This window comes from Chiroxiphia lanceolata, chromosome 7 (assembly GCF_009829145.1).
Source record: "Chiroxiphia lanceolata isolate bChiLan1 chromosome 7, bChiLan1.pri, whole genome shotgun sequence".
Taxonomy (NCBI): Eukaryota; Metazoa; Chordata; class Aves; order Passeriformes; family Pipridae; genus Chiroxiphia; species Chiroxiphia lanceolata.
The window spans coordinates 32,713,303-32,736,556 of NC_045643.1; the positions used below are offsets into that span (position 1 = coordinate 32,713,303).

General features: G+C 38.9%; 1 protein-coding gene across 1 annotated transcript in view; it reads right to left on the reverse strand.

The window, feature by feature from the left end:
- The window catches only part of NCKAP5 (NCK associated protein 5), a 325,062-nt gene extending 302,986 nt beyond the window's left edge, over nucleotides 1-22,076 (reverse strand). Inside the window, exons 1-2 of the mRNA XM_032694024.1 lie at nucleotides 21,884-22,076; nucleotides 2,207-2,335 (exon numbers count right to left, since the gene is read on the reverse strand). Coding sequence (XP_032549915.1) covers nucleotides 2,207-2,275 — 69 coding nt within the window. The 5' untranslated portion in view covers nucleotides 2,276-2,335; nucleotides 21,884-22,076. The remainder of the gene's footprint in view (nucleotides 1-2,206; nucleotides 2,336-21,883) is intronic.
- Nucleotides 22,077-23,254: the final 1,178 nt, after the last annotated feature.

Here is a 23,254-nt window from a genome sequence, read left to right on the forward strand (position 1 = left end):
AGGCTGAAGTCTGTTTTGGGGGTGTGCATGCCTAGAACTTATAACAGAGGTTGGCCCTGGGAATAAACATACTTCTGAGCAGACAAAACCTTCCAGATTTTTTTTGGACTCGGAGTGTATTACATAAAGTTGTGAATTCATACCAAACCTGCCTTCTATACCCACAAGCTAGAAACAGTTTTAAAGCACTGAGAGAACGATATGGTCTGCTGAGTGCATGCAAGCTAAGAGGGCAGGTTTTGTTGCAGGCTGAACAACCTAAAAACAGTTACCTCTCACCATCAAAGCCATGATTTGCATGTCCTGAACAGGAGAAGCTTAGACGGCTCCTCATAAGGATTCTGAGGGCAGCTTAGATTCAGGGGGAGAACTTGCTACTCTTCCTACTTTTATATCTCTCTAACTGATGTTATTTTTCAAAATAAAGGGGTGTAATTCATCATCATCAGAAACAGTGAAATAAAAAGCAGACCCCTTTTAAAACATGCTCTGCACATTTCTTCACTGGCCAACTAACATACTCTGGAGAAGTGCAGACCCTGTAGCCAAGCCCCAAGGGAGATAAGCAGAGTCCTTGAAGGGGCAGAAACCTGGGAAGGTGGTACTGCTCCACTAGCCCTGATAAAGAGAACAGCAGGTGAATGAAGAGAATCAGTGGATAGACTGAAACATGCTTGGTATGTGTTCACTGCTTTTACTATGTCAGTGGGCCTTTTACCCTGGGGGAAAAAAAAAAAAGCGCAAACTACAGTTTTAGCATAAGATGAAGAAAACTACATAGTTGTAATAATGACTAAAATTCAAGGTAGATTAATCATCTTAAAATTTGCTTGAGACATGTGGTCACCATAAATCAGGGCAACACCTTACATCATGGAAATACAGAAGTCAGACCAAAGAGACGAAACAGAAGGGTTTCCATTTTCAAGGACGTCTTTGTAGCCTTTTATGTGGAGAAAATCTCAGCAGCAGACTGCAATGTAGGTGAGGCAGGAGTGACTGGCCAGAGTGAGCTGTGGGCAGCTCAGGTAGTGGGGTTAGCACAGGGGTGGATGAGGCCTCGCTACCCAGCATTACAGGTAACAGGGTTGGGGTCCCACAGTCACTACCTGTGTGTAAAGGGATGTTACAGGAGATGAGAAACACCTGCTCAAGGAGCCATTGGAGATGAGGACTTCAAATGCCGACTTCAAATGCCTATTGGTACATTCTGCTTGCTTATTCTCTGGTGCCCTGTTAACCTGCTGCTGTCCTTTTATTCCTCTAATCAAGTACTACTTTGCGAATCATTTGACTTGTTATTTATGAATGTCATTGGGCAAAATTTAGTATTTTGTGTGCTTCATGTAAGGAGCCAAACTGGTGTTCATTACTTCCCAGCATCAGTCTCAGCCATATGAGTACCAAAAAAAAAAAAAAGAAAAAAGGCAGCTCTATTAACAACAACCTTCTTCCTCAGAAGATCAACTATATTAATGTCAAAGAGATGGCATGGGTTTCCTCAGCTCTCTCAGCTTTGCTTGTTTCAGTATTTGCAAACTAGCCTGCTGAGTACTTGACATGGGTATATTTATCCTTGAACACAACTGTTCAGCATTCATGAGCATTTTCCAGTCATGTGTCCATAGTACTGCTCAAAAACTCCTTGTTCATCTCAGTCAGCATTTGAAAACATTAACTAAAAATAAATTAGAATGCAATCTCCAATTAATGTAAATCCTATGCATAGCAAAAGCAATTATTTTACAGCATGTGACATTTATGTTTATCTTTCAGTTGATATCAGAGAACTTTATACATTCACTATGATGAAAAAATTTTTATTTGTATCCTTGATAGTGAAATAAACATTTCTGATAATATGACCCAAGTAACCTACAGCTCTCATAAGCTAAGTATGAAGCAATACAGACTGATTCCACAGAGGCTGAGTAGTACTTGAATTACAAGTTTGTTCTATTGGTCTGGGTTCCTTTCTTGGGTAAATTCAGTGAATTCAGGGACATGTTTATATATAATGACAAATTTCTATCGAGGATGCTGTAAAACTCCTCCAGTACTTTTTCTCTGAAGAATCTTAATAATCACAAAAGGCTGTCATATTGTGATGAATAGATAAACACCTTTAAAATGCACATAATTATTAGTATTGCCTATTAACAACTAAATATGACAGAAGATATATTCAGTAAATATTCATTCTTACCACAAGACTGCTGTCCAGAGAAAGTCTTTTCCCAAATTCCCTTTTCTGTAGCTGTCTTTTTCTCTCCATAGCTGAGATTATTTGTTTTCCTTTTGATCAACTTGAAATGTCAGTCTGTTTCCAGCATCGCTGAAAAAAAAAATTAAGTGCACATTTCAATATTCTACTTAACAATTTCAGTCTTTCCTCATTAACTTTGTAATAACCCAGAAGCTAATGACTTTGTGTCTCTAGTAGGCTGTGTTCCAAAAACAAATTTTCTGTGCCAAAAATGCTAAACTCTCCAAACAGAAATATTACCAATGTGTTTGTGTTGCTTCTCAAAGAAAAAAAAAAATCTGCTACTACTGTCTTTATCAATGCACCCATGTTTTCATAGTCTCTTTTGAACTGGGCTGGAAGCTGGATTTGCAGAGCCAATGAACTACCTGGGGCTGGGGAGGGGGAGGGAAGCAGTTCGTTTCACATTAATTGCACTTCTCAGTAAGCCTTGCTTGTTGGCACATCTGTGCTGCTACTGTGATGTACAAATTTTGGACCTAATCCTGAAGAGTTCTAAAAGCTTTCAACTCCCATTATCCTTAATGAGAGACAAATGCCCTCAGCACTTTCCTTAAGTTTTTAAGGTCAAAGATTCTGCTGTGATAATCTGACAGTCCCACTGCCTGTAAAGAGCAGCCAGGGAATTCAGCCCACAAAGGTATCAAAAAGGAAATTAGTCCTTCCAGTTTCATAGGGTTTGGCAATTCCTGGCCAGTGGTTTCTACTAAAACCAAGCCACTGCTTACAAGTAAAAACTACCATCTCTCTCTTTCCCTAAATGTTCTTGTTTGATATATCTATCTAAAGTTTTAGCTTGTATTTAAAGGTAATATTTATTGTTTGTGATTCAGGAACATGGGCAAAGTTAATGAATTTATTCAGGATCTACAGAAAATAGTAGAATAATAACAGAAGTCAGAATCTAGCCTAAATTAAGGCAGGCAGACATGCTCACACAGAACCAACTACAATTTTCTCCTGCATCTCATAACGACTGTATTTACTGTACCAGAGGGCAACACTCTGTATCTCTTAACTAGGCTAACTCACATTGACTGAAAAAAACCAAAATTAGGCAAGAGTAAAATTGGTCTGCTTCTGATCCTTTTTGCTTATTCGGAACATTAGCTTGGGTCACACACAGGTGATGCACAAGTACCACTGGGTTTGGCTGTAGGATAGCGCAGCTGGCATTCCCAAAAGAAGCCATGCATGTGCCCTCCAGATACATTTGCATGCCTATGGATAGAGTTGACTTCTCTTGCACCTGTGAACGATCCCATCTGTCGCTGTGGGGATATCAAGCAGATAAAACCACCACAACTCTTTCCTCGAGTTGACCCCAAATGTTTTGCCATGAGGGCACAAAGGAGCCTGAATGTGGGTCAAGCACAGGCCGCCTGCAAGGAGAGCAGGATGCCCCAGGCTCAGGCTCTGAAGCCAGCTGGAATTCAGAGAGCTCCCAGAGTCATGCAAACTGGGATCAATATGGGCATCACACTTGGACTGCTCTTTTAAAACACTTCCCACGGGGAAACCGTAAGTGGTCCAGCTACCAAATCATCCAGTCGTGAATTCAGCCTTCTATTGAACAGCACCTGGTGTCTCCTATGCTTCTTTTATACTTCTCATTTATACTTATCCAAGACCAAAATTCAGGCCATTTTCTCCCAAACAGATAACAATTAGCCTCTCTATCCTTTCATCTAAAGAACACATGCAGTGAGAACATGTACCCACAATGGTAGGAAAATCTCAGTTGTTGCAATGTGGTCATTCCTGCCTCATAGGTTTGTTCCAGATTTACCTGTAAGCCCTTGTTAGCTTTTTTGTAGTTCCAATCCTAAAGCTGCGCATGCTACTTAATTCAGCTAGTAAGGAATCTCAGTGGTGTGCTATCACATAATTCCCATTGTTTCTTGATTAGCTACCAGGTCTCAAAAGAAACACAATAGATTTAAACAAACACGGCAGCAATTTATTACACTGTTTTTGTGCTTATGCCAGAAATTAGCAAAAGAAAGACCTTATGTAATCTTTGTATCATTCTTCTGTGCATGCATCATGCCTGGAGAGCAGGACTTACATCAAGGGAGCCTCTGTTGAGCACAGAACCACTTAGGAATGAGCGAGTGAGAACTACAGTTGGAACCAGTGATCCCCATAGAAAGTCAAGTATTTAGTATGAATAAGTGCCTGAAGTTTCTGTCTGCAAGCATTTGATGGAACCACCCCAAATTCTAGTTTAGAAGTAAAAGGAGAAAGGATTAATATTAATTATTCCTGTAGTTTATATGCTGCCTTGGGCACTTCAGGGAGTGGCTTTACTGCAGCTATTCCTAGGACAGCACATGGACCTACTCATGTACTGGTGAAGCAACTTCAGACCTGCAGGCTCCACTTCTTCCCCCCATACCATGGGAGCTCATATCTCTACACGTTTCCATTAGCAGGCTGTCACAGATCTCTCCTGAAGAGTTAACCACCTAAGGCTAAACCCACTTAAAGTTTTGAATCACAGGCAATTATCAGACAAGATAATACAATACATCACCTGTACCAACATATGTTGGGGCCTCAAAGTACCCAACTCAAGAGGCCTTTAAAGAAAACTGATCATCAGAGTGAAGTATTTAAGAAAAATAGAACAAGTTTCCCTCTTGGAATGATTATTTTTGTGCGTCACACTGCTTGTCACAGAGAAAAAATTACCCTCACAGGTAAATCTCTCTTCCTCTGAGACCAACCAAAAGACTAACAACAACTCCAAATGGAGCTATCACATCCACTGGGAAGTTCAGCAGAGGAGAATAGCTCTCCAGATGGAAGAGTCTTGAAATGTAAAAAGCTCTTGGAATCAGCTTGCCCAATCATCAGAAATAGTATTTTTGTGTTACCAAGAGAACAAACTGTAGACATTTTTCTGCCTTCCCTGACCAATTTGTGTCAGTCTGTTTACAGCAGAAACCCCATTGATCTGAACTCAGACCTTGACAGTCCCATTTAACTCAGCTGAACTGTGAACTATTGCAAACTCCCTTCTGATTTATCGTGTTTTCACCAATACTCCACTCACATATGTGCATTGCCAAATCTTTGGGGGCACATCTTCAAGCGCTGAGGAAATTTTTCTGCTGTAGGACTCTTTTCTAAGGGATTATAGAGTTCATCTGTGCTGAACATATGGGGGAAGACACTGAATTTAGAGGCACTCAGCGATTAAGCCTGTATCCTCAAGAAGTGTATGGGGATCAGTCCAAGAGAATGAGGTCCCAGATGTTTGCTTATTGTCTTTTCAGATTTGTACTGAGCTTGGGAAAGAACATTTTGTATGGACACAGAAAAAACTCTCAAAGTGGGATCTTGCTTCAGTGTGATATTACCCTCACTGTTCATAAAGCCAGCAAGCCGGAGGCATCAACTTGATTATATATCCTAAAGTGCAGTATTTTTAGTACTCAGTACAAGGATGTTCATTACTTTAGGAGATGGCTCTAAAAGTATGCCCTGGAGGAATGGTGTGATTAACATAGAAAAGCACTCTAAAATCCATGCAAGAAATTTTTTGGATTATAAAACCCTCTTTATTTCTAGTAGTAACAAAGGACGATTGATGTATATTGTTTTAGCTGATCAAAACGTACAACGTTATATTCCTTAGCATCCAAGATATTTTCAGACAGTTTAAAACTGCAGTTACATTTCAACAGAGCTATGCCAACATATGCCAGCTGGGAACCAGCACACGGTATATATCTTTTTGGTAACTGGAAATGGACTGTATTTATTTTTCTTTCTCTAACAAATTTGCATAAATTTAACAGTTATGACACATAACAAAAATGTCAGCTCTGCAAACTAGCATCCTTTTTTTTGAATCCAGGATAGATATAATGCAGCCTCCCCACCTTCTGCTTTACACACCTTAATGCTGGCAGAAGGCAAAACACCCGTGGGGCAGCAAGGTATTCCCTCTCAGCAGTCTGTTTGTCTTTCCCAGATGTTAACAAGAGGACAGGATTTGTGATGTGGACATCTAACTGTTGGATAACAGAATGAGGCCAAAATTATACAGTGATCACCTTTAAATGCTTTTTTCTACTCTGATAGTCCTACTTGTTTGACAGCCAGGCTTCGACTGAGAGGAAATAACCAGAACTAGTATTATCCCTCAGTAATGAAATGAGAAGGAAAATAATATCACTGGCATAGGTCAGGAAGCAGCGATGAGAAAGCAAAGATTGTCATCAATGCAAATGTTAGTTAGAATGAACAGGTGACCTAAAGGTGAAAGATTTTATATCTCATTACCAATCTGTGAAGTGATTCAGTTTCCTGAGAACCTAATTGAATTGAATTGAATCTATCATTGTCTAGCTGTATTTCCTTTGCCAGCTCTGGCACGAACACCACTGTGCATATGCTTGCTTTTGTTGTGGTCTTTGTCAGAAAAGTACAGTACAGTACAGTTTTCAGGGCCTTTCAGAACTGGAATAAAAAAGGATTCCAGAATTAAGGAGTTGATGTTTGTTCAACAGATCACAGTTAGGTTCAGCTCCATGAAATCACTATATCTTGCCAGCCATGGGCCAGTCAAAAAATGGGCCAGGTTTGTACTAAGAAATTTGATTATTTCCTTTGTTTTGTTTTGGGTTTCTTCCAAATGGTGGTGTTTTCAAACCATCAGAGCAGGAAAGAAGAAAACCGTACATTCATAAAAGGTGAAAAAATCCTGCCTAGTCACTACAAGGCAGCCATTAAAACGGTTTCATTAACACATCCTTATCTCTTCCCATCAGGATATTTAGCCTGGTCATGACTTGAAATGACAAAGTGGAAAAATAATTCATAAATTCTCCTTTGAGTTGATGTTTCAAAACTCAACCCTCAGGAAACAGAAAACTACAGCCACATGAGCATTTCTGCAACCTGAAACTTAGCTAAATGCTTTTTGCTTTGCCCCAGTGTATTTCACAGCAGTACCATGAGCAGGCCCTGCCTGCCTAATGCCCAATACTCCCAGGTATTTGCTTAGGCTGGTCAGCAGTTCATTAGCACTAATGTATGTGTCGTGCACTCACACCCACTGGATTAGGTTGCTATTTAGATAAGCAAGCTGCATTTTTGCGGAGAGGGAAGGAGAATGTGCCATGTGCCAGCATTAATTAGTTAATTAAATTAGAAAAATTCCAATGCAGGAAGCTAAAATGCTTAGATGAGTAGAATATTATGGGAATTATAAGACAGCAAACACAGCACTGCTGTACCATTCTGCCTACATACCTAGATATTGAATGGCTTGGGAAGATTATATTAAAAAATATGCCAAGTCAGTCAGAAATACCTGGACAGAATAATATTCTTAATAATTGTTCATTTTCCTGTGGGATAATTAATTTTTATACACCTCAAATTTCTTACAATCTCTACAACTGTTCCAAAGGATATTCACAGAATATGCTGAGTTCAAAGGGACCCAAAAGGATCATCAAGTCCAACTCCTGGAACTGTACAGACATCACATAGAGTCAGCCATGCCATGCAAGTTATTTTGTGACCCAAAACACTCCCTAATCCAGTGGTCCTCTAGTTCTGATTGAAAACTGTCCAGTGGTCACAGATTCATATCATGGAATTATAAAATGGCTTGGGTTGGAAGGGACCTTAAGGATCACCTTGTTTCAATCCCCACACCATGTGCAGGGATGCCATCCACCAGACCAAGCTTCTCAAAGCCCCATCCAACCCCCTTCAACACTGTGCCAGGCATCCACAGCTTACCGGGACAACCTGTTCCTGTGCCTCACCATCCTCTGAGTAAATAATTTCTTTCTAACATCTAACTTAAATCTCTCTTCTTTTAGTTTAGAACCATTCCCCCTTGTCCTACCACTATCTGCCTGACATGCACCAGGCCATGATAAAGTAGCCCCAAGAAAGTACAGGAAGGGACAGAGCCAGGAACAAGGAACCTCCTCATCTTTTACCCTGCCTCGGCAGGGAGGTTGGACTTGATGATCACCAGTGGTCCCTTCCAACCCTAATAATTCTGTGATTCATTATGATTTTTAAAAAAGTACAGTGGCACTGACACATGGCAGTCTACAAAGAAACTGTGGGTTGACTAATTTGAGAGCCAAACACTGCAGATCTCTCCTGCCCTTACCCCATCCCTCAAAAGGGAATCAGCAGAGCATGTAGGACAGTCTCATGCCATTTTTGACTGGGGATCACTTGCCAGCAAAGAACAGACCCTTAGTAGAATGTTCTAGAAACACAGCATTTAAAATAAAACATCTCAGCTATAAATTCCACCCTGCTTCAGACACTGTTTTCAAAATACATTTATGCTTTCTACATGCAAGATAATCTTCCATTTATTCAGCAAACTAAACAACCAGTAAAGCTTTCTATAGCACTGCTCCTAGGATTTAAACAAGTTAAGATTAAGGTCTTAAATCCAGCAAACCTATCAGTGTGCTCAAAATAATACCAGGAATTTCAATACATCAGAAAATAAAGAATATGGCATTAAAGATGTTATTACTACGACAGCTGTCAAGATGAATTGCATGAGAAGCATTTAAAAGATTTATATCTCAGTATCTCACCAGGTTAATTAAATGGATGCATGCATTCATTTAAGAGGATAAGGTGGGTTGCAGTGACATAAAATGAGAGGGCACAAGATTACGTTCTTTCAGCATTAACAAGAATGGGTTGAACCAATATAATTTCCGTATTCTGTAATAAGCATGATTCATCCATTGCCATTTTCAGCCCTCATTTTCTTTCTGGCAAAAAGAAGACTATGAACATTTATAGACTAACATAATCAAAGCTTTAACCTTTTCAGTGTTTTCTATTTGGATTGGCTGTCCATTTTTATCATAGGATTTCAGGGCCATGCCTCAGGGAGGAGAAGAATCGCCAGTAAATTACACCAAAGAATGCTGGAAAGGTCAAAGGATTACCCTCCCCTGTTTGCTTTTATGGGACATATGAAGCATTCATATCACTCAATAAAATTATTGAGACAAAAATGATGAAAGATAAGCAGATAGAATGCATGAATCTGTTGTCAGGACAGCATGAAAAAAAGGATATATTACTGTGTTATCATCAATAAAAAACAGATTATGACAATGGTGTTTCTGTATCCTTAGCTCCTGCACTGAAATCAAATCCCTCAGAACACTGTAAGACCTGTAACCAACAAAGAGATATCCAAGAAAGAGATATCCAAGCAAGACTGTGGTTATTCAGGCTGAAGAAAACCTTAGACCCAAAGCTCCCATTTCTTGGATCAGTTTCTAATCACTTATTATTATATATTACTTATTACTATATATTATTATAAATTATGTGATATAGGTTATTATGTGGTAAATGTGGATTCCCTTAACCACTGAGCCTCTTTCAGCAATGTTCTGCTGTCTAGGCTGTGAATCTGCAAACATGCTCTGAACAGAGCAACAGCAGCAGCTGCCTCTGGGGGTTTCAACACACATTCGTCTCCCTTGGGAACCACAGCCAAGCTTAGATCAGAAACAGGCACTTCCAGGTACCTGCAGAAGCTGAACTCTAGGACCTGAGGAAATTTCACTGTTCCTATTCACAGATTTAAAGGGCTATGTGGAGATTTTGAGGTTCAAAAACAAACGCCCCATTCATATCCCAATAAAAGACTCCTCTAGCATCAACTAGGTGCAACGTCTGTAATTTAGTACATCATTATTAGAGTTGGTTCTTTCTCATAGTAAAATGGCTGGCTGGTAGCAGAGATCCAACAAGAATTTAATCAAACACCTAATTACAAATCTTCATCAGAGGCAGTGGCATCCGGTTCATCTGATGTGTTCCAATATTCAGAAAAACACACGCAATTAAATCCAGCATCTGAGTCAGTCTGACAAACAACTAACTGGAGGAAAGAATTTAAAATACACAGTCAAGTTTTCTACACTTTGCTCAGTTTGATTTGTGTTTTCTTCTTGTTATTCTTTCATTGGTATAATCAAGGCACTACTCAAGATAAGTCTAAGAAATTCAGACCTATATGTAAGACCTGTATCAGGATCACTGTTGCAAGCAATGGTGGATTGCCAATTTGCTTTCTGAAACTAGAACCAGGAGCTTGTGAACTGTGCCTAAAGATCCCTTCTTATCCGAGACAGATGCATTTCAGTCAGCATCTCTTTTGCCTGTCCATCTGTTGTAATCATAGTCCAGAGGGACCACTAAAAATCATCGGTTCGTTGTGCACACTCCACCCCTTCCACCTGCACTGCTAAAAGGGATCATGTCTGCACTGGTCACAGGATGGCTCCGTGATCTGAACACACACTGTCAGACACCAGATAGTGAATAGACTTGAGAGCTTTACTTCTGTTACTTCTCTTGTTTCTCATTCACTCATTTTGCAGTCTGTGCACAATAAAGTATTTTGCTACAAATATTTACTATCAGTATTTTTTGTTGAAAGAAAACAGTTTTTTGAGATGAAGTGTCCCAAATGACTGCAACTCATTTTGGTCCTCCTTGGTAGCAGAGATGAAAGGAATGAAAGATCATTTATTTACTGTTGTATTCCAGCTCATGGATATGAGGATTTATTGAAACATCTTAATGTAGTGATGGTGCTCAGACATCTGGTTTTACTCCACAGAGCATTCGGTAACACTTCAAAATGCTCACATGGCTCAAAGGAAAACTCATAAGAGTAAGTACTGTAAAAAATGTTTCCTAAGTTATTAGTAACATCTTCAGCATCCAGCTCTGTACATTCTCCTTAGATAACAAAAGTCATTTGCATCAGAGGGAATATTTCAATGTCTAGGCTACAGAATTTGTTCCTAATGAATATGAGGCTTTGTGGATTGTAACACACTGTCTCACGTTTTCACCTTGCTGTACAGACAGTCCTGGTGGGCCCAGGGCTATTCTTACATTACAGGCAATAACCCCATAATGAAGGTATTAGTTCAATACCAGCCCAAAAAAGAGGGTAAATCAGGCTCGTAATCCCTTTCTGTCCTATGAAAAATAAGGGAAGATAAGGTACAGTGAAATATATGTCATGCCTCCATGACCTGGGAAGAGGGTAGCTGAGAAAAGGCTCAACTCATCTATTTACACAGTGTGAAAATAGCTCCTCTGGTCCACCATGACTAAAGTCCACCCTGGGAAAGAACAAGAGGAGACAGACAGCACCGGTCTCTTCCAACCAAACCAAAACCGAGCCCCTGGTCTGAAGGAATAGACTGTAGCAAGGAAAAAAGTAAGAACATGCAGATTCATCAGGCTGAGCAGCTCCAGGTGCTTACCACACAGAACACCATATGTATACGTATCAGAAAAATTTCTTATGTTACTTATTTTGCTGCACGAATACCTTCAGAATCATGTAAATCTGTACAGCTGGACCAGCTATATCAACAGCTACATTTTCTTGGACTCTGTAGTCACCTCTTTTCACTGCTACAGGCAAGTCACGTAAGGGATGCAGTACCAGAGATGAATTTGGAGGTGCCAGAACTAATTTAGCTCCTGTAAGGGTGGGCACCAAAATCCTTCAGCTGGTTCCCCAGCTGCTCAGCCTTTGCAGAAGTTAGAAGTCTACTCACATTTCAGCTGGCCCAACATCATCTAAGGATCAGACTCAAAGGCATTCAGCTCCAATTCCCATGCACACTTCAGCAGGATCTGTACTTCATGCTCATGGTGACCAGAAAGGTGACAGGGTACAACTCAGCTCTACCACCTTCAGGTTTTTTGTGGGATGTATTCCCTATATGCCAATGAGAATACATAAAGAAAAACTCCAGGGATATATCCCAGCCAATTTAAATTCACTTTATTCTTACACAACAGAGCATGTAGGACTATGGGATATCAAGACCATAAAATTAAAAGGAATGGATTGATTAAACTCAATCTTCAGCTTATGGCCAAGAAAACTATTATGAAAACATTAAAAATGAAGGATGTCCTGTCCTCATCCATATTTTCTTAGATGTGACAGAACACTGCACAGTATTGGCATATTGAGCCCTTCATGTCTTTTTTTCTCTGCAATTCTAGAACACTCTCATCTCAGTCGCTGAATTTAGTCCTGGGCCAGAAGGATGGAGACAAACTCTATGGAATTCAGACAATAGCAGCAAAGATGATTAAAGTATTGACTTGGTGGGAAACGATTAACAAGTCTCTTCAAAGCAGTTTCAAACAATGACAAGGAGGAAACTAAAATGAGAAGGAATGACCATCCTCACAAGTTTGAGGGACAGATACTAACACCAGAGACAGAGGAAAATTGATTAGGTTTATTGACAGCAGGCTGAAAAGAAATAAAGAGGAGGAAATGATGCTGAGTATCTGAAGAAATTACCTAAAGTGAAATCCAATGCAGAGAATCAAAGAAACACTTGTCATAGGAAAAAATAAGGCAAGATGAAGTACTATAAAAAACACTGAAAGTGAGCATGGTGCCAGAAATGAGGTGTCCAACAACCCTGACAGGGAAGAAAAGAGTGCTCTGTGCCTTTCTTCTCAGTCTCTCTCTCTATATGATGCTGAAGTTCATTATATTAGAGACAATTAGAGTTAAAGGCTTTGCTTTAGGAAAAAAAAAAAACAAGTGTTACTCCATCCTTCCCCTCCATGCCATCAGCTGCCAGCAATAGTTACTCCAGTTTCTCAGTGTGAAGACTGGCTGTCACACACTGATTTCGAATTTTTCCATCTGCCAGAAATGTAATAAAAATGTAAATTAAAAAAACATTAATGAATTTCCTACTTAAAACATTCATAGCCCTCCTATGTTTTATGTCATTCTCTCAGTCTTTAGCTCATCTGCGCTCAATTCTACCAAGCAAAATGGCACTGAACATATAGACTGCCATCACAGATAATAATCCAGCACATTGGGATTATGGATACAGCATTATCCAGAAAATATTAGAAAGAAAAGAGCTACACTATTAAAATTCTCTAGTTTTCCTCTCAAGCGTCTGTCCATTTTGAATGCAAAGTAAAAATAGTTAAACTAGCAAAAGTGGCACAAAAACAAACAAACAAACAAGAAAAAAATTACTGACAATTCATGAGTTCATCATTCACTACAATCTTTGTTCTATACAATTTACATAATGTCTCAAAATGGATTTTTTTACCTGGATTATTTCTTGGAAGTAATGCAAAACAGATTAAGTAAATCTTTTACAATTATAGTTTATTCTCCTCCAGTCTTGCAATAACCAAAGTTAATCAATATTATTCTTTAGTTCAAAATTCAGCTGGGAAATAAAAAGTATTATCAGTGGGGAATGGGAAAGCATTAGTACACCTGCATGTTCTAAATGATCCACTTTGAATTTGAAAGTGCATTTTGAGACTAAATATAACCTTTTAAAGTATTTTTTTTAATGCATAAGGTTTATTAATTGGGAGTGGAGTGGGGAAGAACAGTACTGAGTATACAAAAGGAAGAAAGGAAGTGTACTTGGTTCACTTCAGGTAAGCCCTAAATGTTTGCCCACCGTTTAAGTTGGAGTATTAGGTTAATTAACTAACTTCTGCTGTCTCAGTTTCTCCACTATACTGTGAAGGTAATAATGTATACTACATATAAGTGCCATTTAATGATTAAATCCTCTTTGTCAAAGAACTGAAACTTGCTATTAGTGGTGCTCCAGTGTGTCATTACTCTTCTCTATCTACTAGATGTGCCCATCATTATAAACCCAAACAGGGGAATAATCCTCTCTTCAAACTGCCAGTGCAACAGAAGACATTCTGTTTTCATTCATCAATTTGTTATTCTGTCAAAATTAATCTGATTGGAGAAATTCAACTAGAACTGATTTAAACCCAACAAAGAGGTAGAAAGGATTCTGCCACCAAAAGTAGCTACGTAGGCAATGAGACAGACATCCTTTACTCCCTCCACATCTTTAAACCCATCTCTCATGCAGGGAAAAACAGGAAGCATTAGAGCAGCATTTAAAAAAGAAAATTTAGAAGAGGTCCCCTTTTTGCTGTAATGGTTGGGGGACTTAAGCAGGTTTCTGCAGCCTTTAGTGCTGTTCACCCTTGATTTTTCTTGTAGGCTCACAGTAATGTTACCTGCAGCTACTGAAGAGACAAGAATGGGACTCCAGGAAGGGGAAAAGAGGAAACCAGGTGGGGTCTTCACGGGATTTCTCGCCTAAGGGTGTGCCCTAAACCCACAAGAAGGTGTCACATCCTTCCTCTATCCAGCCAAGCTCAGAATTCCTTTGTAACACACAGGATCCAAACCTGGAATTCAGGTAGAGACAAATAAGTGAAATAGGTGAGAAATAAGTGAAACAGGTAAAACAAAACGTATTTTCACAACAGACAACAGCCAGTGGGTAAAAGTGAGACTTCAGCACTTTACTAGGGAGACAAGACCTGTCAGTAAGATTAGGTCCCTGCCAGGAACAAGGAAAACCTCAGCTAGGGGTTGTGGTGTATACTTGTCTCTGCATTGCCATGCTGCTCATAGCTGTGTACCTCATGAACCACTCTTTTCTCAGGACTGTCCCCAAAACTATTATCTAGTTGATAAATTCTTATCAATGTCTCATTACAGCTTTTTCTTCTGACAGAATTTTCTCATAATTGAGAAGGAAAGCAATTCTCTGATTAAAGATAAATTGGTAAATATAAATGACAGAACTGGTTACCCATGAGCATTGGGATGCATTCCCAGTCAATAACACCATGACAGAATTGCAGCTTAAGGGAAGGAATTTACTAGTTTTAGCAAAGCACATAATTAAATATGAGACAAGTCTACAGATTCTCAAGCAGAGGAACAAGGAGAATGGCCAACCTGAGGCTTTGTAGATTGTGCTACCATTGCCTCTTCAGTTCATTTGGTGCTCTCTTTCATTTATTTGTGCAACCCCAAAAGATAGATGAAGACCTTGATCTCAAATGTCAGGGCTAACAGAAAGTAACATAACAGAGCTGTTTATTAAAATGTTACACCAGGTTTCAATTTAATGCTTTCCTTTGTAGTAGTGGATATCAAAAACCCTTAATGATTTATCTCAACGTTTAGTAATTTCTAAGTGTTTCTTATGTGTAACTGCAAAGAGCAACTAGGTCTTCTACCCCCAGCATTATATCAGGATTAGATGAATATGATTACTGATAATTGGGATTTTAGCCTTTCACCTCTGGATCAGTGTTTCAAACTCAGATGAGGTTGATATTAAATAAAAGTGATTTCTATCAGCTGGCTGCTCAGTGACTCTAAGAAATAGTACAACTTGGTAGTGGACAGGTGTCTATATGATTAAAATACACTTTGCAAGCACAGTTGGCACCCTGGAATTTTCTTATTATGAATCTATAATCTGCTCCCCCCAGCTCATAAATGCAAAGTATTCAGCAACACTGAGATGTCATTTAAAAACAAGGAGAATACAGTGTTCTTTGTTAACCCCACAAACAAAGTACCTCTGTTTCTAGAGCAGTTTTGAATCCCTGGAAAAATGTTTCTGTGCACTGCAAAGATTATCATTCAGGCTACTAAAACTCATGAATTCTGAGTAAAATATCAACATTAAAAAATAAATAAAGACCTGGAGCCCTGTAGGTTATATCTCAAAATCTCACAGTGTTCAATGTGAAGAGAATATATATCCACACAGCACCAACAAAGCACAATCACACAGGATGTCCCACATATGCATGAATCTACATTAATGAAGTCAAAATTCTCAGACATCCACATAGAGCTCAAGCATTTTTGGTGGCAAAAAATGCTAAAAGGATTTTGATAGGAGAAGGTATGCCCCATCTCAACATGAAGTGGTTTCTCTGACTAGGAATCAAGACAACAGTTTTATGTTTGAGTAGGGTTTGTGGGATGGGCAGAGGGAATAGCACAAAAATTATGGCTTTTGAATAACCAAGCCCATAATTCAAGCCACAAGCCTTTAAACTGTTTCTCTTTAACCCATTCAGAGGTTTTGTCAGAGAAAGTGTGAGAAAATATTTTCCATTAGCTTTGCTTTCTTGTTGTACCAATTCTGAACAAAGCAGGGCAGAGCCCTTCAGGCTGATGACTTATGGCAGATGCAGCTTCGAAGAACTGTGAGACATTCCAAGACCATCATGGAAATTTTTCTGGACTTGTCAATTACTGACATATGTGTCAGTGGAAGAGGTAAGGAAAAACTTATACAGAATCCAAACAACAGGGAAGGACACTTTAGTGTAAGTCAATCCCCAGCAGTTTAGATACATGTGCAAGATGTTTCACCTCTCTGAAAAGAAACATTGTTTGGTCTGGCCTAGTTCAAGATGCTGTAAGATTTATAAGAACATAAAACAACAGTTGCTAAATTTGGCACTATTGTGCTGCAGGACAAGGACTACAGATCTACATGAGAACAGAACCCTCAGCTAAACATGGAAACACAACACAGTTGAAATTAATTAGCTCAAGAGTAGAGTAACTTTAATTTTGTGAAAAAGTTAGAGACACTAAGCACATAAAAAAAACCCCAAGAGAATCCAAAGTTTTCTAATGGTCCTACTAGGAAAGTCCTACTAGAAATTTTCTCCTACTAGGAATTTTCTTCTTAAACTGAATTTCTTAGCCACTAATTTCCTTTGCAAGTGGCAACTGAAATATAGGGACAAAACTAACTGATAGGCAACTCTCAGCATTTACCCCTCCAGTCTCCAATTTAAATGTCTTAAAATGAGTCTGTCTTTTACATACATTTCAGCTAGAATGGTTAAAAGGAAGAGGAAGAACAGGAACGTGTACAATCAAAGCAAGTACTCATGCACTCAATTTTAACATGTTTCTGTCCTGTTGTCTAGAAGAACAACTATAACCTGCCGAAACTGAACCACAACCCCAAAAAGTTAAAAACTGAAGACAGCCACTGTTAACAAATTGCAGATGCATGAGACTTGCCCAGAAAGACTTCGCAAATCAGCAATGAGAGGAAGAGAGAGCAAATCATGCAGAAACTATTTAATCAATGAGTAAAGACAATTATAACATCTGTTAATCTTTTGTGTAGGTTATAATTAGATGCTGCGGAGGAGCAGCCTTTAAGGGGGAGGCAGGGAATCCTTTAACATCTGCCAGAAGGGCAAACACTGTGCAATAAATGACTTTAAATGCAATCAGCAAAATGAGAGCTGAGCAGAGTTCACAAAAGGCCTGTATAAAAGATTGAGGATAACAAAATATTTTGCCAAAGGTCAACTCCTGCAGCACTAGAGCCTGAATAATGACTGCTAGTTTAGCGGCCGCATGAAAAACAAACGTGATTGTACCTCTGAAAAACAATTCTTTTCTCATTTGTGTCATTACAGCAAAAGCACATGCTGCTGCTGTATATCACGTCAGCTTAATGACTTATTAGTGCTCTATCTATCAACCTTGAACAATTTAGAATAAACAGGTAGATATGATGTATTTTAAAGACCAGAATTTAGTCTAATTAGACTGACACAGAACTGTGTTGCACTGTAAAAGTGATGTGATTCTGATTTTAAATAATTAATCATTCAGTAGCTTCTAAAAGATCTAATTATTTACTCATTTTGCCCTTGAAAACAACCATATGCTTTAAGCTGTTCCTCACTGAAGATGTGAGTTCAAGAGGGAGTTATTTTATCCAGTTTAACATGGCCCTCTACTGGCAAAATAACCCCCCAAAATCTTACCGCTATGTACCATTTTGCCAGATTATTTCAGAGCAGCAGAGAAGATCCTACATTTTACAGCAGTTACATCAAATCTTAGAAGATAGAGAAGACAGAGAGCTTTAGGAATTTGCATAAATTAAGTCATCCCTTAATCTCTCTAGAATTCCCTTGATGAGAGCACTGCTTCCTTTTACCCACCAGATGCAGCTCTGGCAGTCAACAGAGCACTGAAGAAAGAAGCCAAGTGCTCATATCTAGAGGACTTAGTCATTTTAGAAGCAAATGCAGTCCTTTTACTTATATCAGACTGTGCTGTATTCCTTAAGCAGTGCCAGTGATTCCCAACAGGATTGATTCTCTCACATGATTTCAGTTTGCACAATACTTAGTATAGGCAAAACAAGCATGTTTAGTCCAGCTGCAAAAAGAATACTGTTTGAAATACAAGTGCTAACTACCATCAAAAGCAACTTCACTGCACAAGAATTCCTGCTTCCTTCTTTTCTCCACCATTACTGAAAATCCACAGTGGTGATGCAACACAGCTTCAATCAAAGTGAAGTGGACAATGAATTTTGCCTCTGTTGTTGCATGTGGTAATTAACTCTTCCTATTTGCATTATGTCTGAGCAACAAAGACACAAAAGGATACGGTAAACTATTGAATTTAACAATTTAGATAACGATGAATTATAATAATCAATTAGCACTGTCAAAGAAAATAATTTGTGACATGTATTTGATTCTGTCCAGACCTATTGTGTGCACACACTATCCAAGGCTGCTTTGGCTCTGGAAAACAAATAGCATTGTCCTGTGGAAAGCTTATCAAACACGCAGTTTAACAGTAGCATTTGTTCTTGCTGTATGTCAATACTAATAGACCATATTTCAGCAACATAATTTTTATCCATTGCTTTATAATCCAACCTGCTTTTCAGGGTCTACATCATTCATAGCCCATATGAATGTTACTGCCCGTTTCCAGAAGCCATTGCTGCTGTACAAACCACGTTTATCTGATTCACCTGAATGCCAGGCAATGGAAGCATAAAAGATTTCCCACTGTTTTTCACATAATAGCTACCTAACTTTTCATCCTGAAAACATCATGACTAATTTATGTAACCATCAGGGAATACCTAATGTAATTCAGGTTTCTGCATGCTACACGAGCAGTATCAGTAGACAGTACAGAACAGAGTATTACAAGTGTTAATGGCTCATGTTCTATTTACATTGTACATTTATCCTGTTTTAGTAATAAAAATGCATATTACATGCTTTAACTTCTGAAGGTGTTCTGGCAGCTTTGGCATGGACTTTTCTTCAGCATAACTGCAATCCTGCCAGGAGCTGAACACGTGCAGAACCACACACGAGCTGCAGAGCATCCCGCCGCATTTGGCCCTGGCTGCGCTGTGCTAAGCTCCTCAGCCAGCTGAGCTTCCCTTTGGCACCTTTGTTCTGTGTCTTTTATCCCAACCTCAGTCCCACTTGTCAGATGATGACAGGCTGGAGTCTGCACTTATTCCATTTCTTTTCAGACAGCAAGAAAGCCCAAAGAATTGACATTCTGTTGGCAATTGTCCCTTTTAATGCCACCCGAGAACGTTATCAGATTATATGCTGTATCCTTGGGCAGATTTCTCAGACCCAAGAAAAATCCAACCAGGGGATCCCTCTGCTGAAAAGTGAGTTCACTCTATATCCTAATTTGCTACATTGGTATATAAGAAAGAAAATGTAAATGTAAGAAGGGAAATTCAAAAGAGGAAAATTAAAATTGGATGCCCACAGGCTCATCAGGTTTTGAGAGTCTGCTTCTGTTTTTAAGGTAATTAGCTGAAGATTAGCTCTTGACTGAAGTGGAATTGTACCCTACTGCTTTACATTTATTGGGGCAGAATTTCTACTTTTGTAAATCTAAGGCTTCAAACACTTATACACAATTTATGTACAAGCACATTGGGAGAGAAGCCCATGAAGTTTTCTTAAAAAGTAGTAAAATTCACATTTTTCAGACTAGTATTTGCACTTAAAAATAATCCAAGGAAGAAAGGTAAGTGGGAGTTGAGGATTTTTTTAATCTTGTTTTGTTCTAATAATTTTAAAGATTTTGTAGGCATTTGCCAATATTACCTGAATACTTTGCAAGTATAAATTATCAGTTCTCCACAGTAGATCATCATTATTGGCCACAAGGTGACAGAGGGAAGGAAAGTCTGGCTCATGAGAGTCAGCTTCATAGGAATCAAACTACCCAACCTCAAACCCATTTCTATCCCTAGGAAAGCTTCTATCACAATTCTCCGTTCTTCACTCTTGCATTCTGTGAAAATTTCCAAGTTACAAAAAGGTCTTTCAAAGACCATATAAACATTTTGTTTATACCATTTCTGAAAAAGGAGGATGAACACCTAAGGAATAAAAATATGCTCTTCTTTAAGCACCTATTTAAAACTGCAAAAGCCTTTGCCATTCGCGTGGCATTAACGCAGAGATAAGTTGGTTCCCCCAGCCCACCCCAACACCCCCAAAAGAACATGTTTCAGTTGCAAAGACAGAACAACAGTTCCTAAGTTGCACAGTATCTTGACATGCCAAGCCACCTTATAACATCTAAAAAGAAGAGATGGGCAGGTTCTGATCTGCTGTAGAAATAGGGTCACTTGAAAGGGGCATCTGCAGTCATAGCCACTCCAACCTTAATAGGAAGGCCCAAAAATCTGTTGCTATGTGGCACTGAGAGGCCTTGTAAACAAAGTCAGTAGCAAGCAAAGCAAACCAAAATCAATAGTGCTGATAATTCAAGAAGAATCCTCCAATTCCTACTTGATCAATTTGTACTGACTTACCCTCATATACTTGCCAATCATAGTTTTCTGATTTCAATCTTCAGAAATGTGCTTTGTCTTCACAACGACAGACCATTAAATAGAGGTAAACAGTAATAAAAGAGTTCCTCATACAGAGTACTGTGATCAGGTTACTCCCTGGAAAAGCCACTACAACTGAAATTGCAGTAATTTAGAATGGGCTTCTGGTGAAGGATGAAATGAGAAGCAAGTGACCTGGGGTTTGTTACTAGCTTTTGAAGTGGGTAAACTAAGTTTTAATAAACCACATCTATGGATCATTTTACTCCTCTGTAAAACAGGAATAATTCCATGACAATTGCAGCTAGTTGTCCTGAAAATTAGTTAATTGGCGGCCAGAAACAGAGTTGTGTCCCACAAACAGCAGGCAGCACAAAAACTATATATTCACAGCAGTTACCAGGGTGCCAATATTTTTGCCCTGATGTTTCAGGATTTGTTGGATTTCTAACATAAACAAAACTCTAAACAAAAATTACTGTTTCTCACATAATTGACAATTCCTTTTATCCAAAAGGCATCAGATTTCAAAGCACTGTATGATTCCTTCTTTTAAACTTATACACCTCCAGAACTTGAACAAGGACTAAAAGTGAAAATTAGTAAAATTTTGCTTTAAAATGCCTGCATAAGAAGCAAAAGGATTTTTAAAGAAAACTGTGCTAAAAACGATAAGAAATTTATATTAAAAATTCAAATTAATCTTGAATATTCAAATAAATATCATTAAATGATAAAAGAACAATCTTAAGACAGTCCAGGTTTTGTTCAGTTAATGACAGCACTCACGAGACTTTAAGAATCTTAGAGTTTCATCACTTAAATTAAGAGAGAGCCACTTCAGTGTAATCTCATGCAAACAAAAGCCAAAATGAAGTTTTCATTTGTCCTGAACCACAGTCAGATGCATGGCTGTAATTACTGCTAACAACTACATACTTGCCGCTCTTTTAATTAAAGCAAAACTACAAATAGCAATACTGACACACTCCTAGAGAAAATGAGCTTTACAGAGATGATAAAAACACCAAAACAGCAAAAGTCTTACTTGCAGCAGTTCAGTTACAACATACCAGCCCTGGAGAACTCAGAACCGTAAGAAGTCTTTGCAGTCCAGAAATTCTCTTGAGTTTATCCAGTGTTTATTTACCAAGCTTTAAAAGTCTGTGGTTAGAAGAACAGAGTTAGCTTTCTACACCCTCCACAGCACTGAAGTCCTTCGGTAACAGCAGACATGAAGTTTGCTGATAGTTGGGATTGCTGCTGCTATGTAGTTGCTCAGTACTTGTAAATACAAGCTCTGTGGACAAAGTCCCAAATGACATCACAGGCAGCTGCTTATTGTTGAGTCTCTATTAACCGACTGTCAAAAAAAGAAAAGCGAGGAGGAGAGAAAAGCCCAAACTATCTTCCCTGCAGCACAATTTGCATCTTAGTAGGAGTTGCAGTGCTAAACTTCTGTTTACACAACTGATGTTTTCTTAGAATGAATAAACAGTGTTTGCAGGGATAGCAGAAAAGTAAGAAAAACTTAAACAGCTTCACCATGCAAAGAGCACAGGGAGAAAAAGAAAAAAATGCCAGCGGTGCCTTTTTAGAATTTATCACTGAATTCTCCTGATCCTTTTTTTTTTTTAAACGTAGAAGTATGTTACTAGAGATACAAACCTGCATGGATTTTAAAGCCCAGAGCAGAGGACTTCAGTATCTTGAAATGAAAGTTTCAACTCATTCCTAATTTTAAAAGTTGCAGAATTACAAACTGTGATATTTGCAAGATTTTAAGACAGCTCGACTTCAGTTACAATGTGTTTTGAAGAAAACCCTCTTACTTTCCAAAGATGAACAACAAAGTACAAACTCGTACTTTGTGTATAAGTAAGCAAGAAACAGCATCACACCTAGTTATTCACTAGGTGCTAAGGGGATAAATACTGACCTTTCCTTCTCAGGAGAAGTCCAAGACTAAGTAGCACTTTGGAGCTGAAAACATACTCAATTCCCACCGAGGCACGGGGTACTCACTTGAGAACTTGTCCAGCTACTAATCTGAATCTCTGTCACTGAGAGTTCCTGCTGAAAGGGAGGGGCTGGGACTCTGTCTTGATTTCTCAGAAGTCAGTCCTTTCAAGTCAGAACTTCAAACGCTGGAAGAGCACCACCAAGGCTTGTGACAGAGTGAGCTCTGCTATCTGTGCACGTTTCCACACGAAGAGGTTCAATATTGGAAACACCTGGCTACTCACATCTAAACACCCTAGACTGCATGTTCCATAAACAACAAAACAACTGAAACTTGAGCTCAGTGATGAGCTGAGGCCAAGTTTTCACTGTGGTTTTAATTGCTACACATAAAAGCATCAACCCAAATTCTGTCTGTATTTACAGAGAGAAAAACAATCTTGGGTCAGATCCTCAG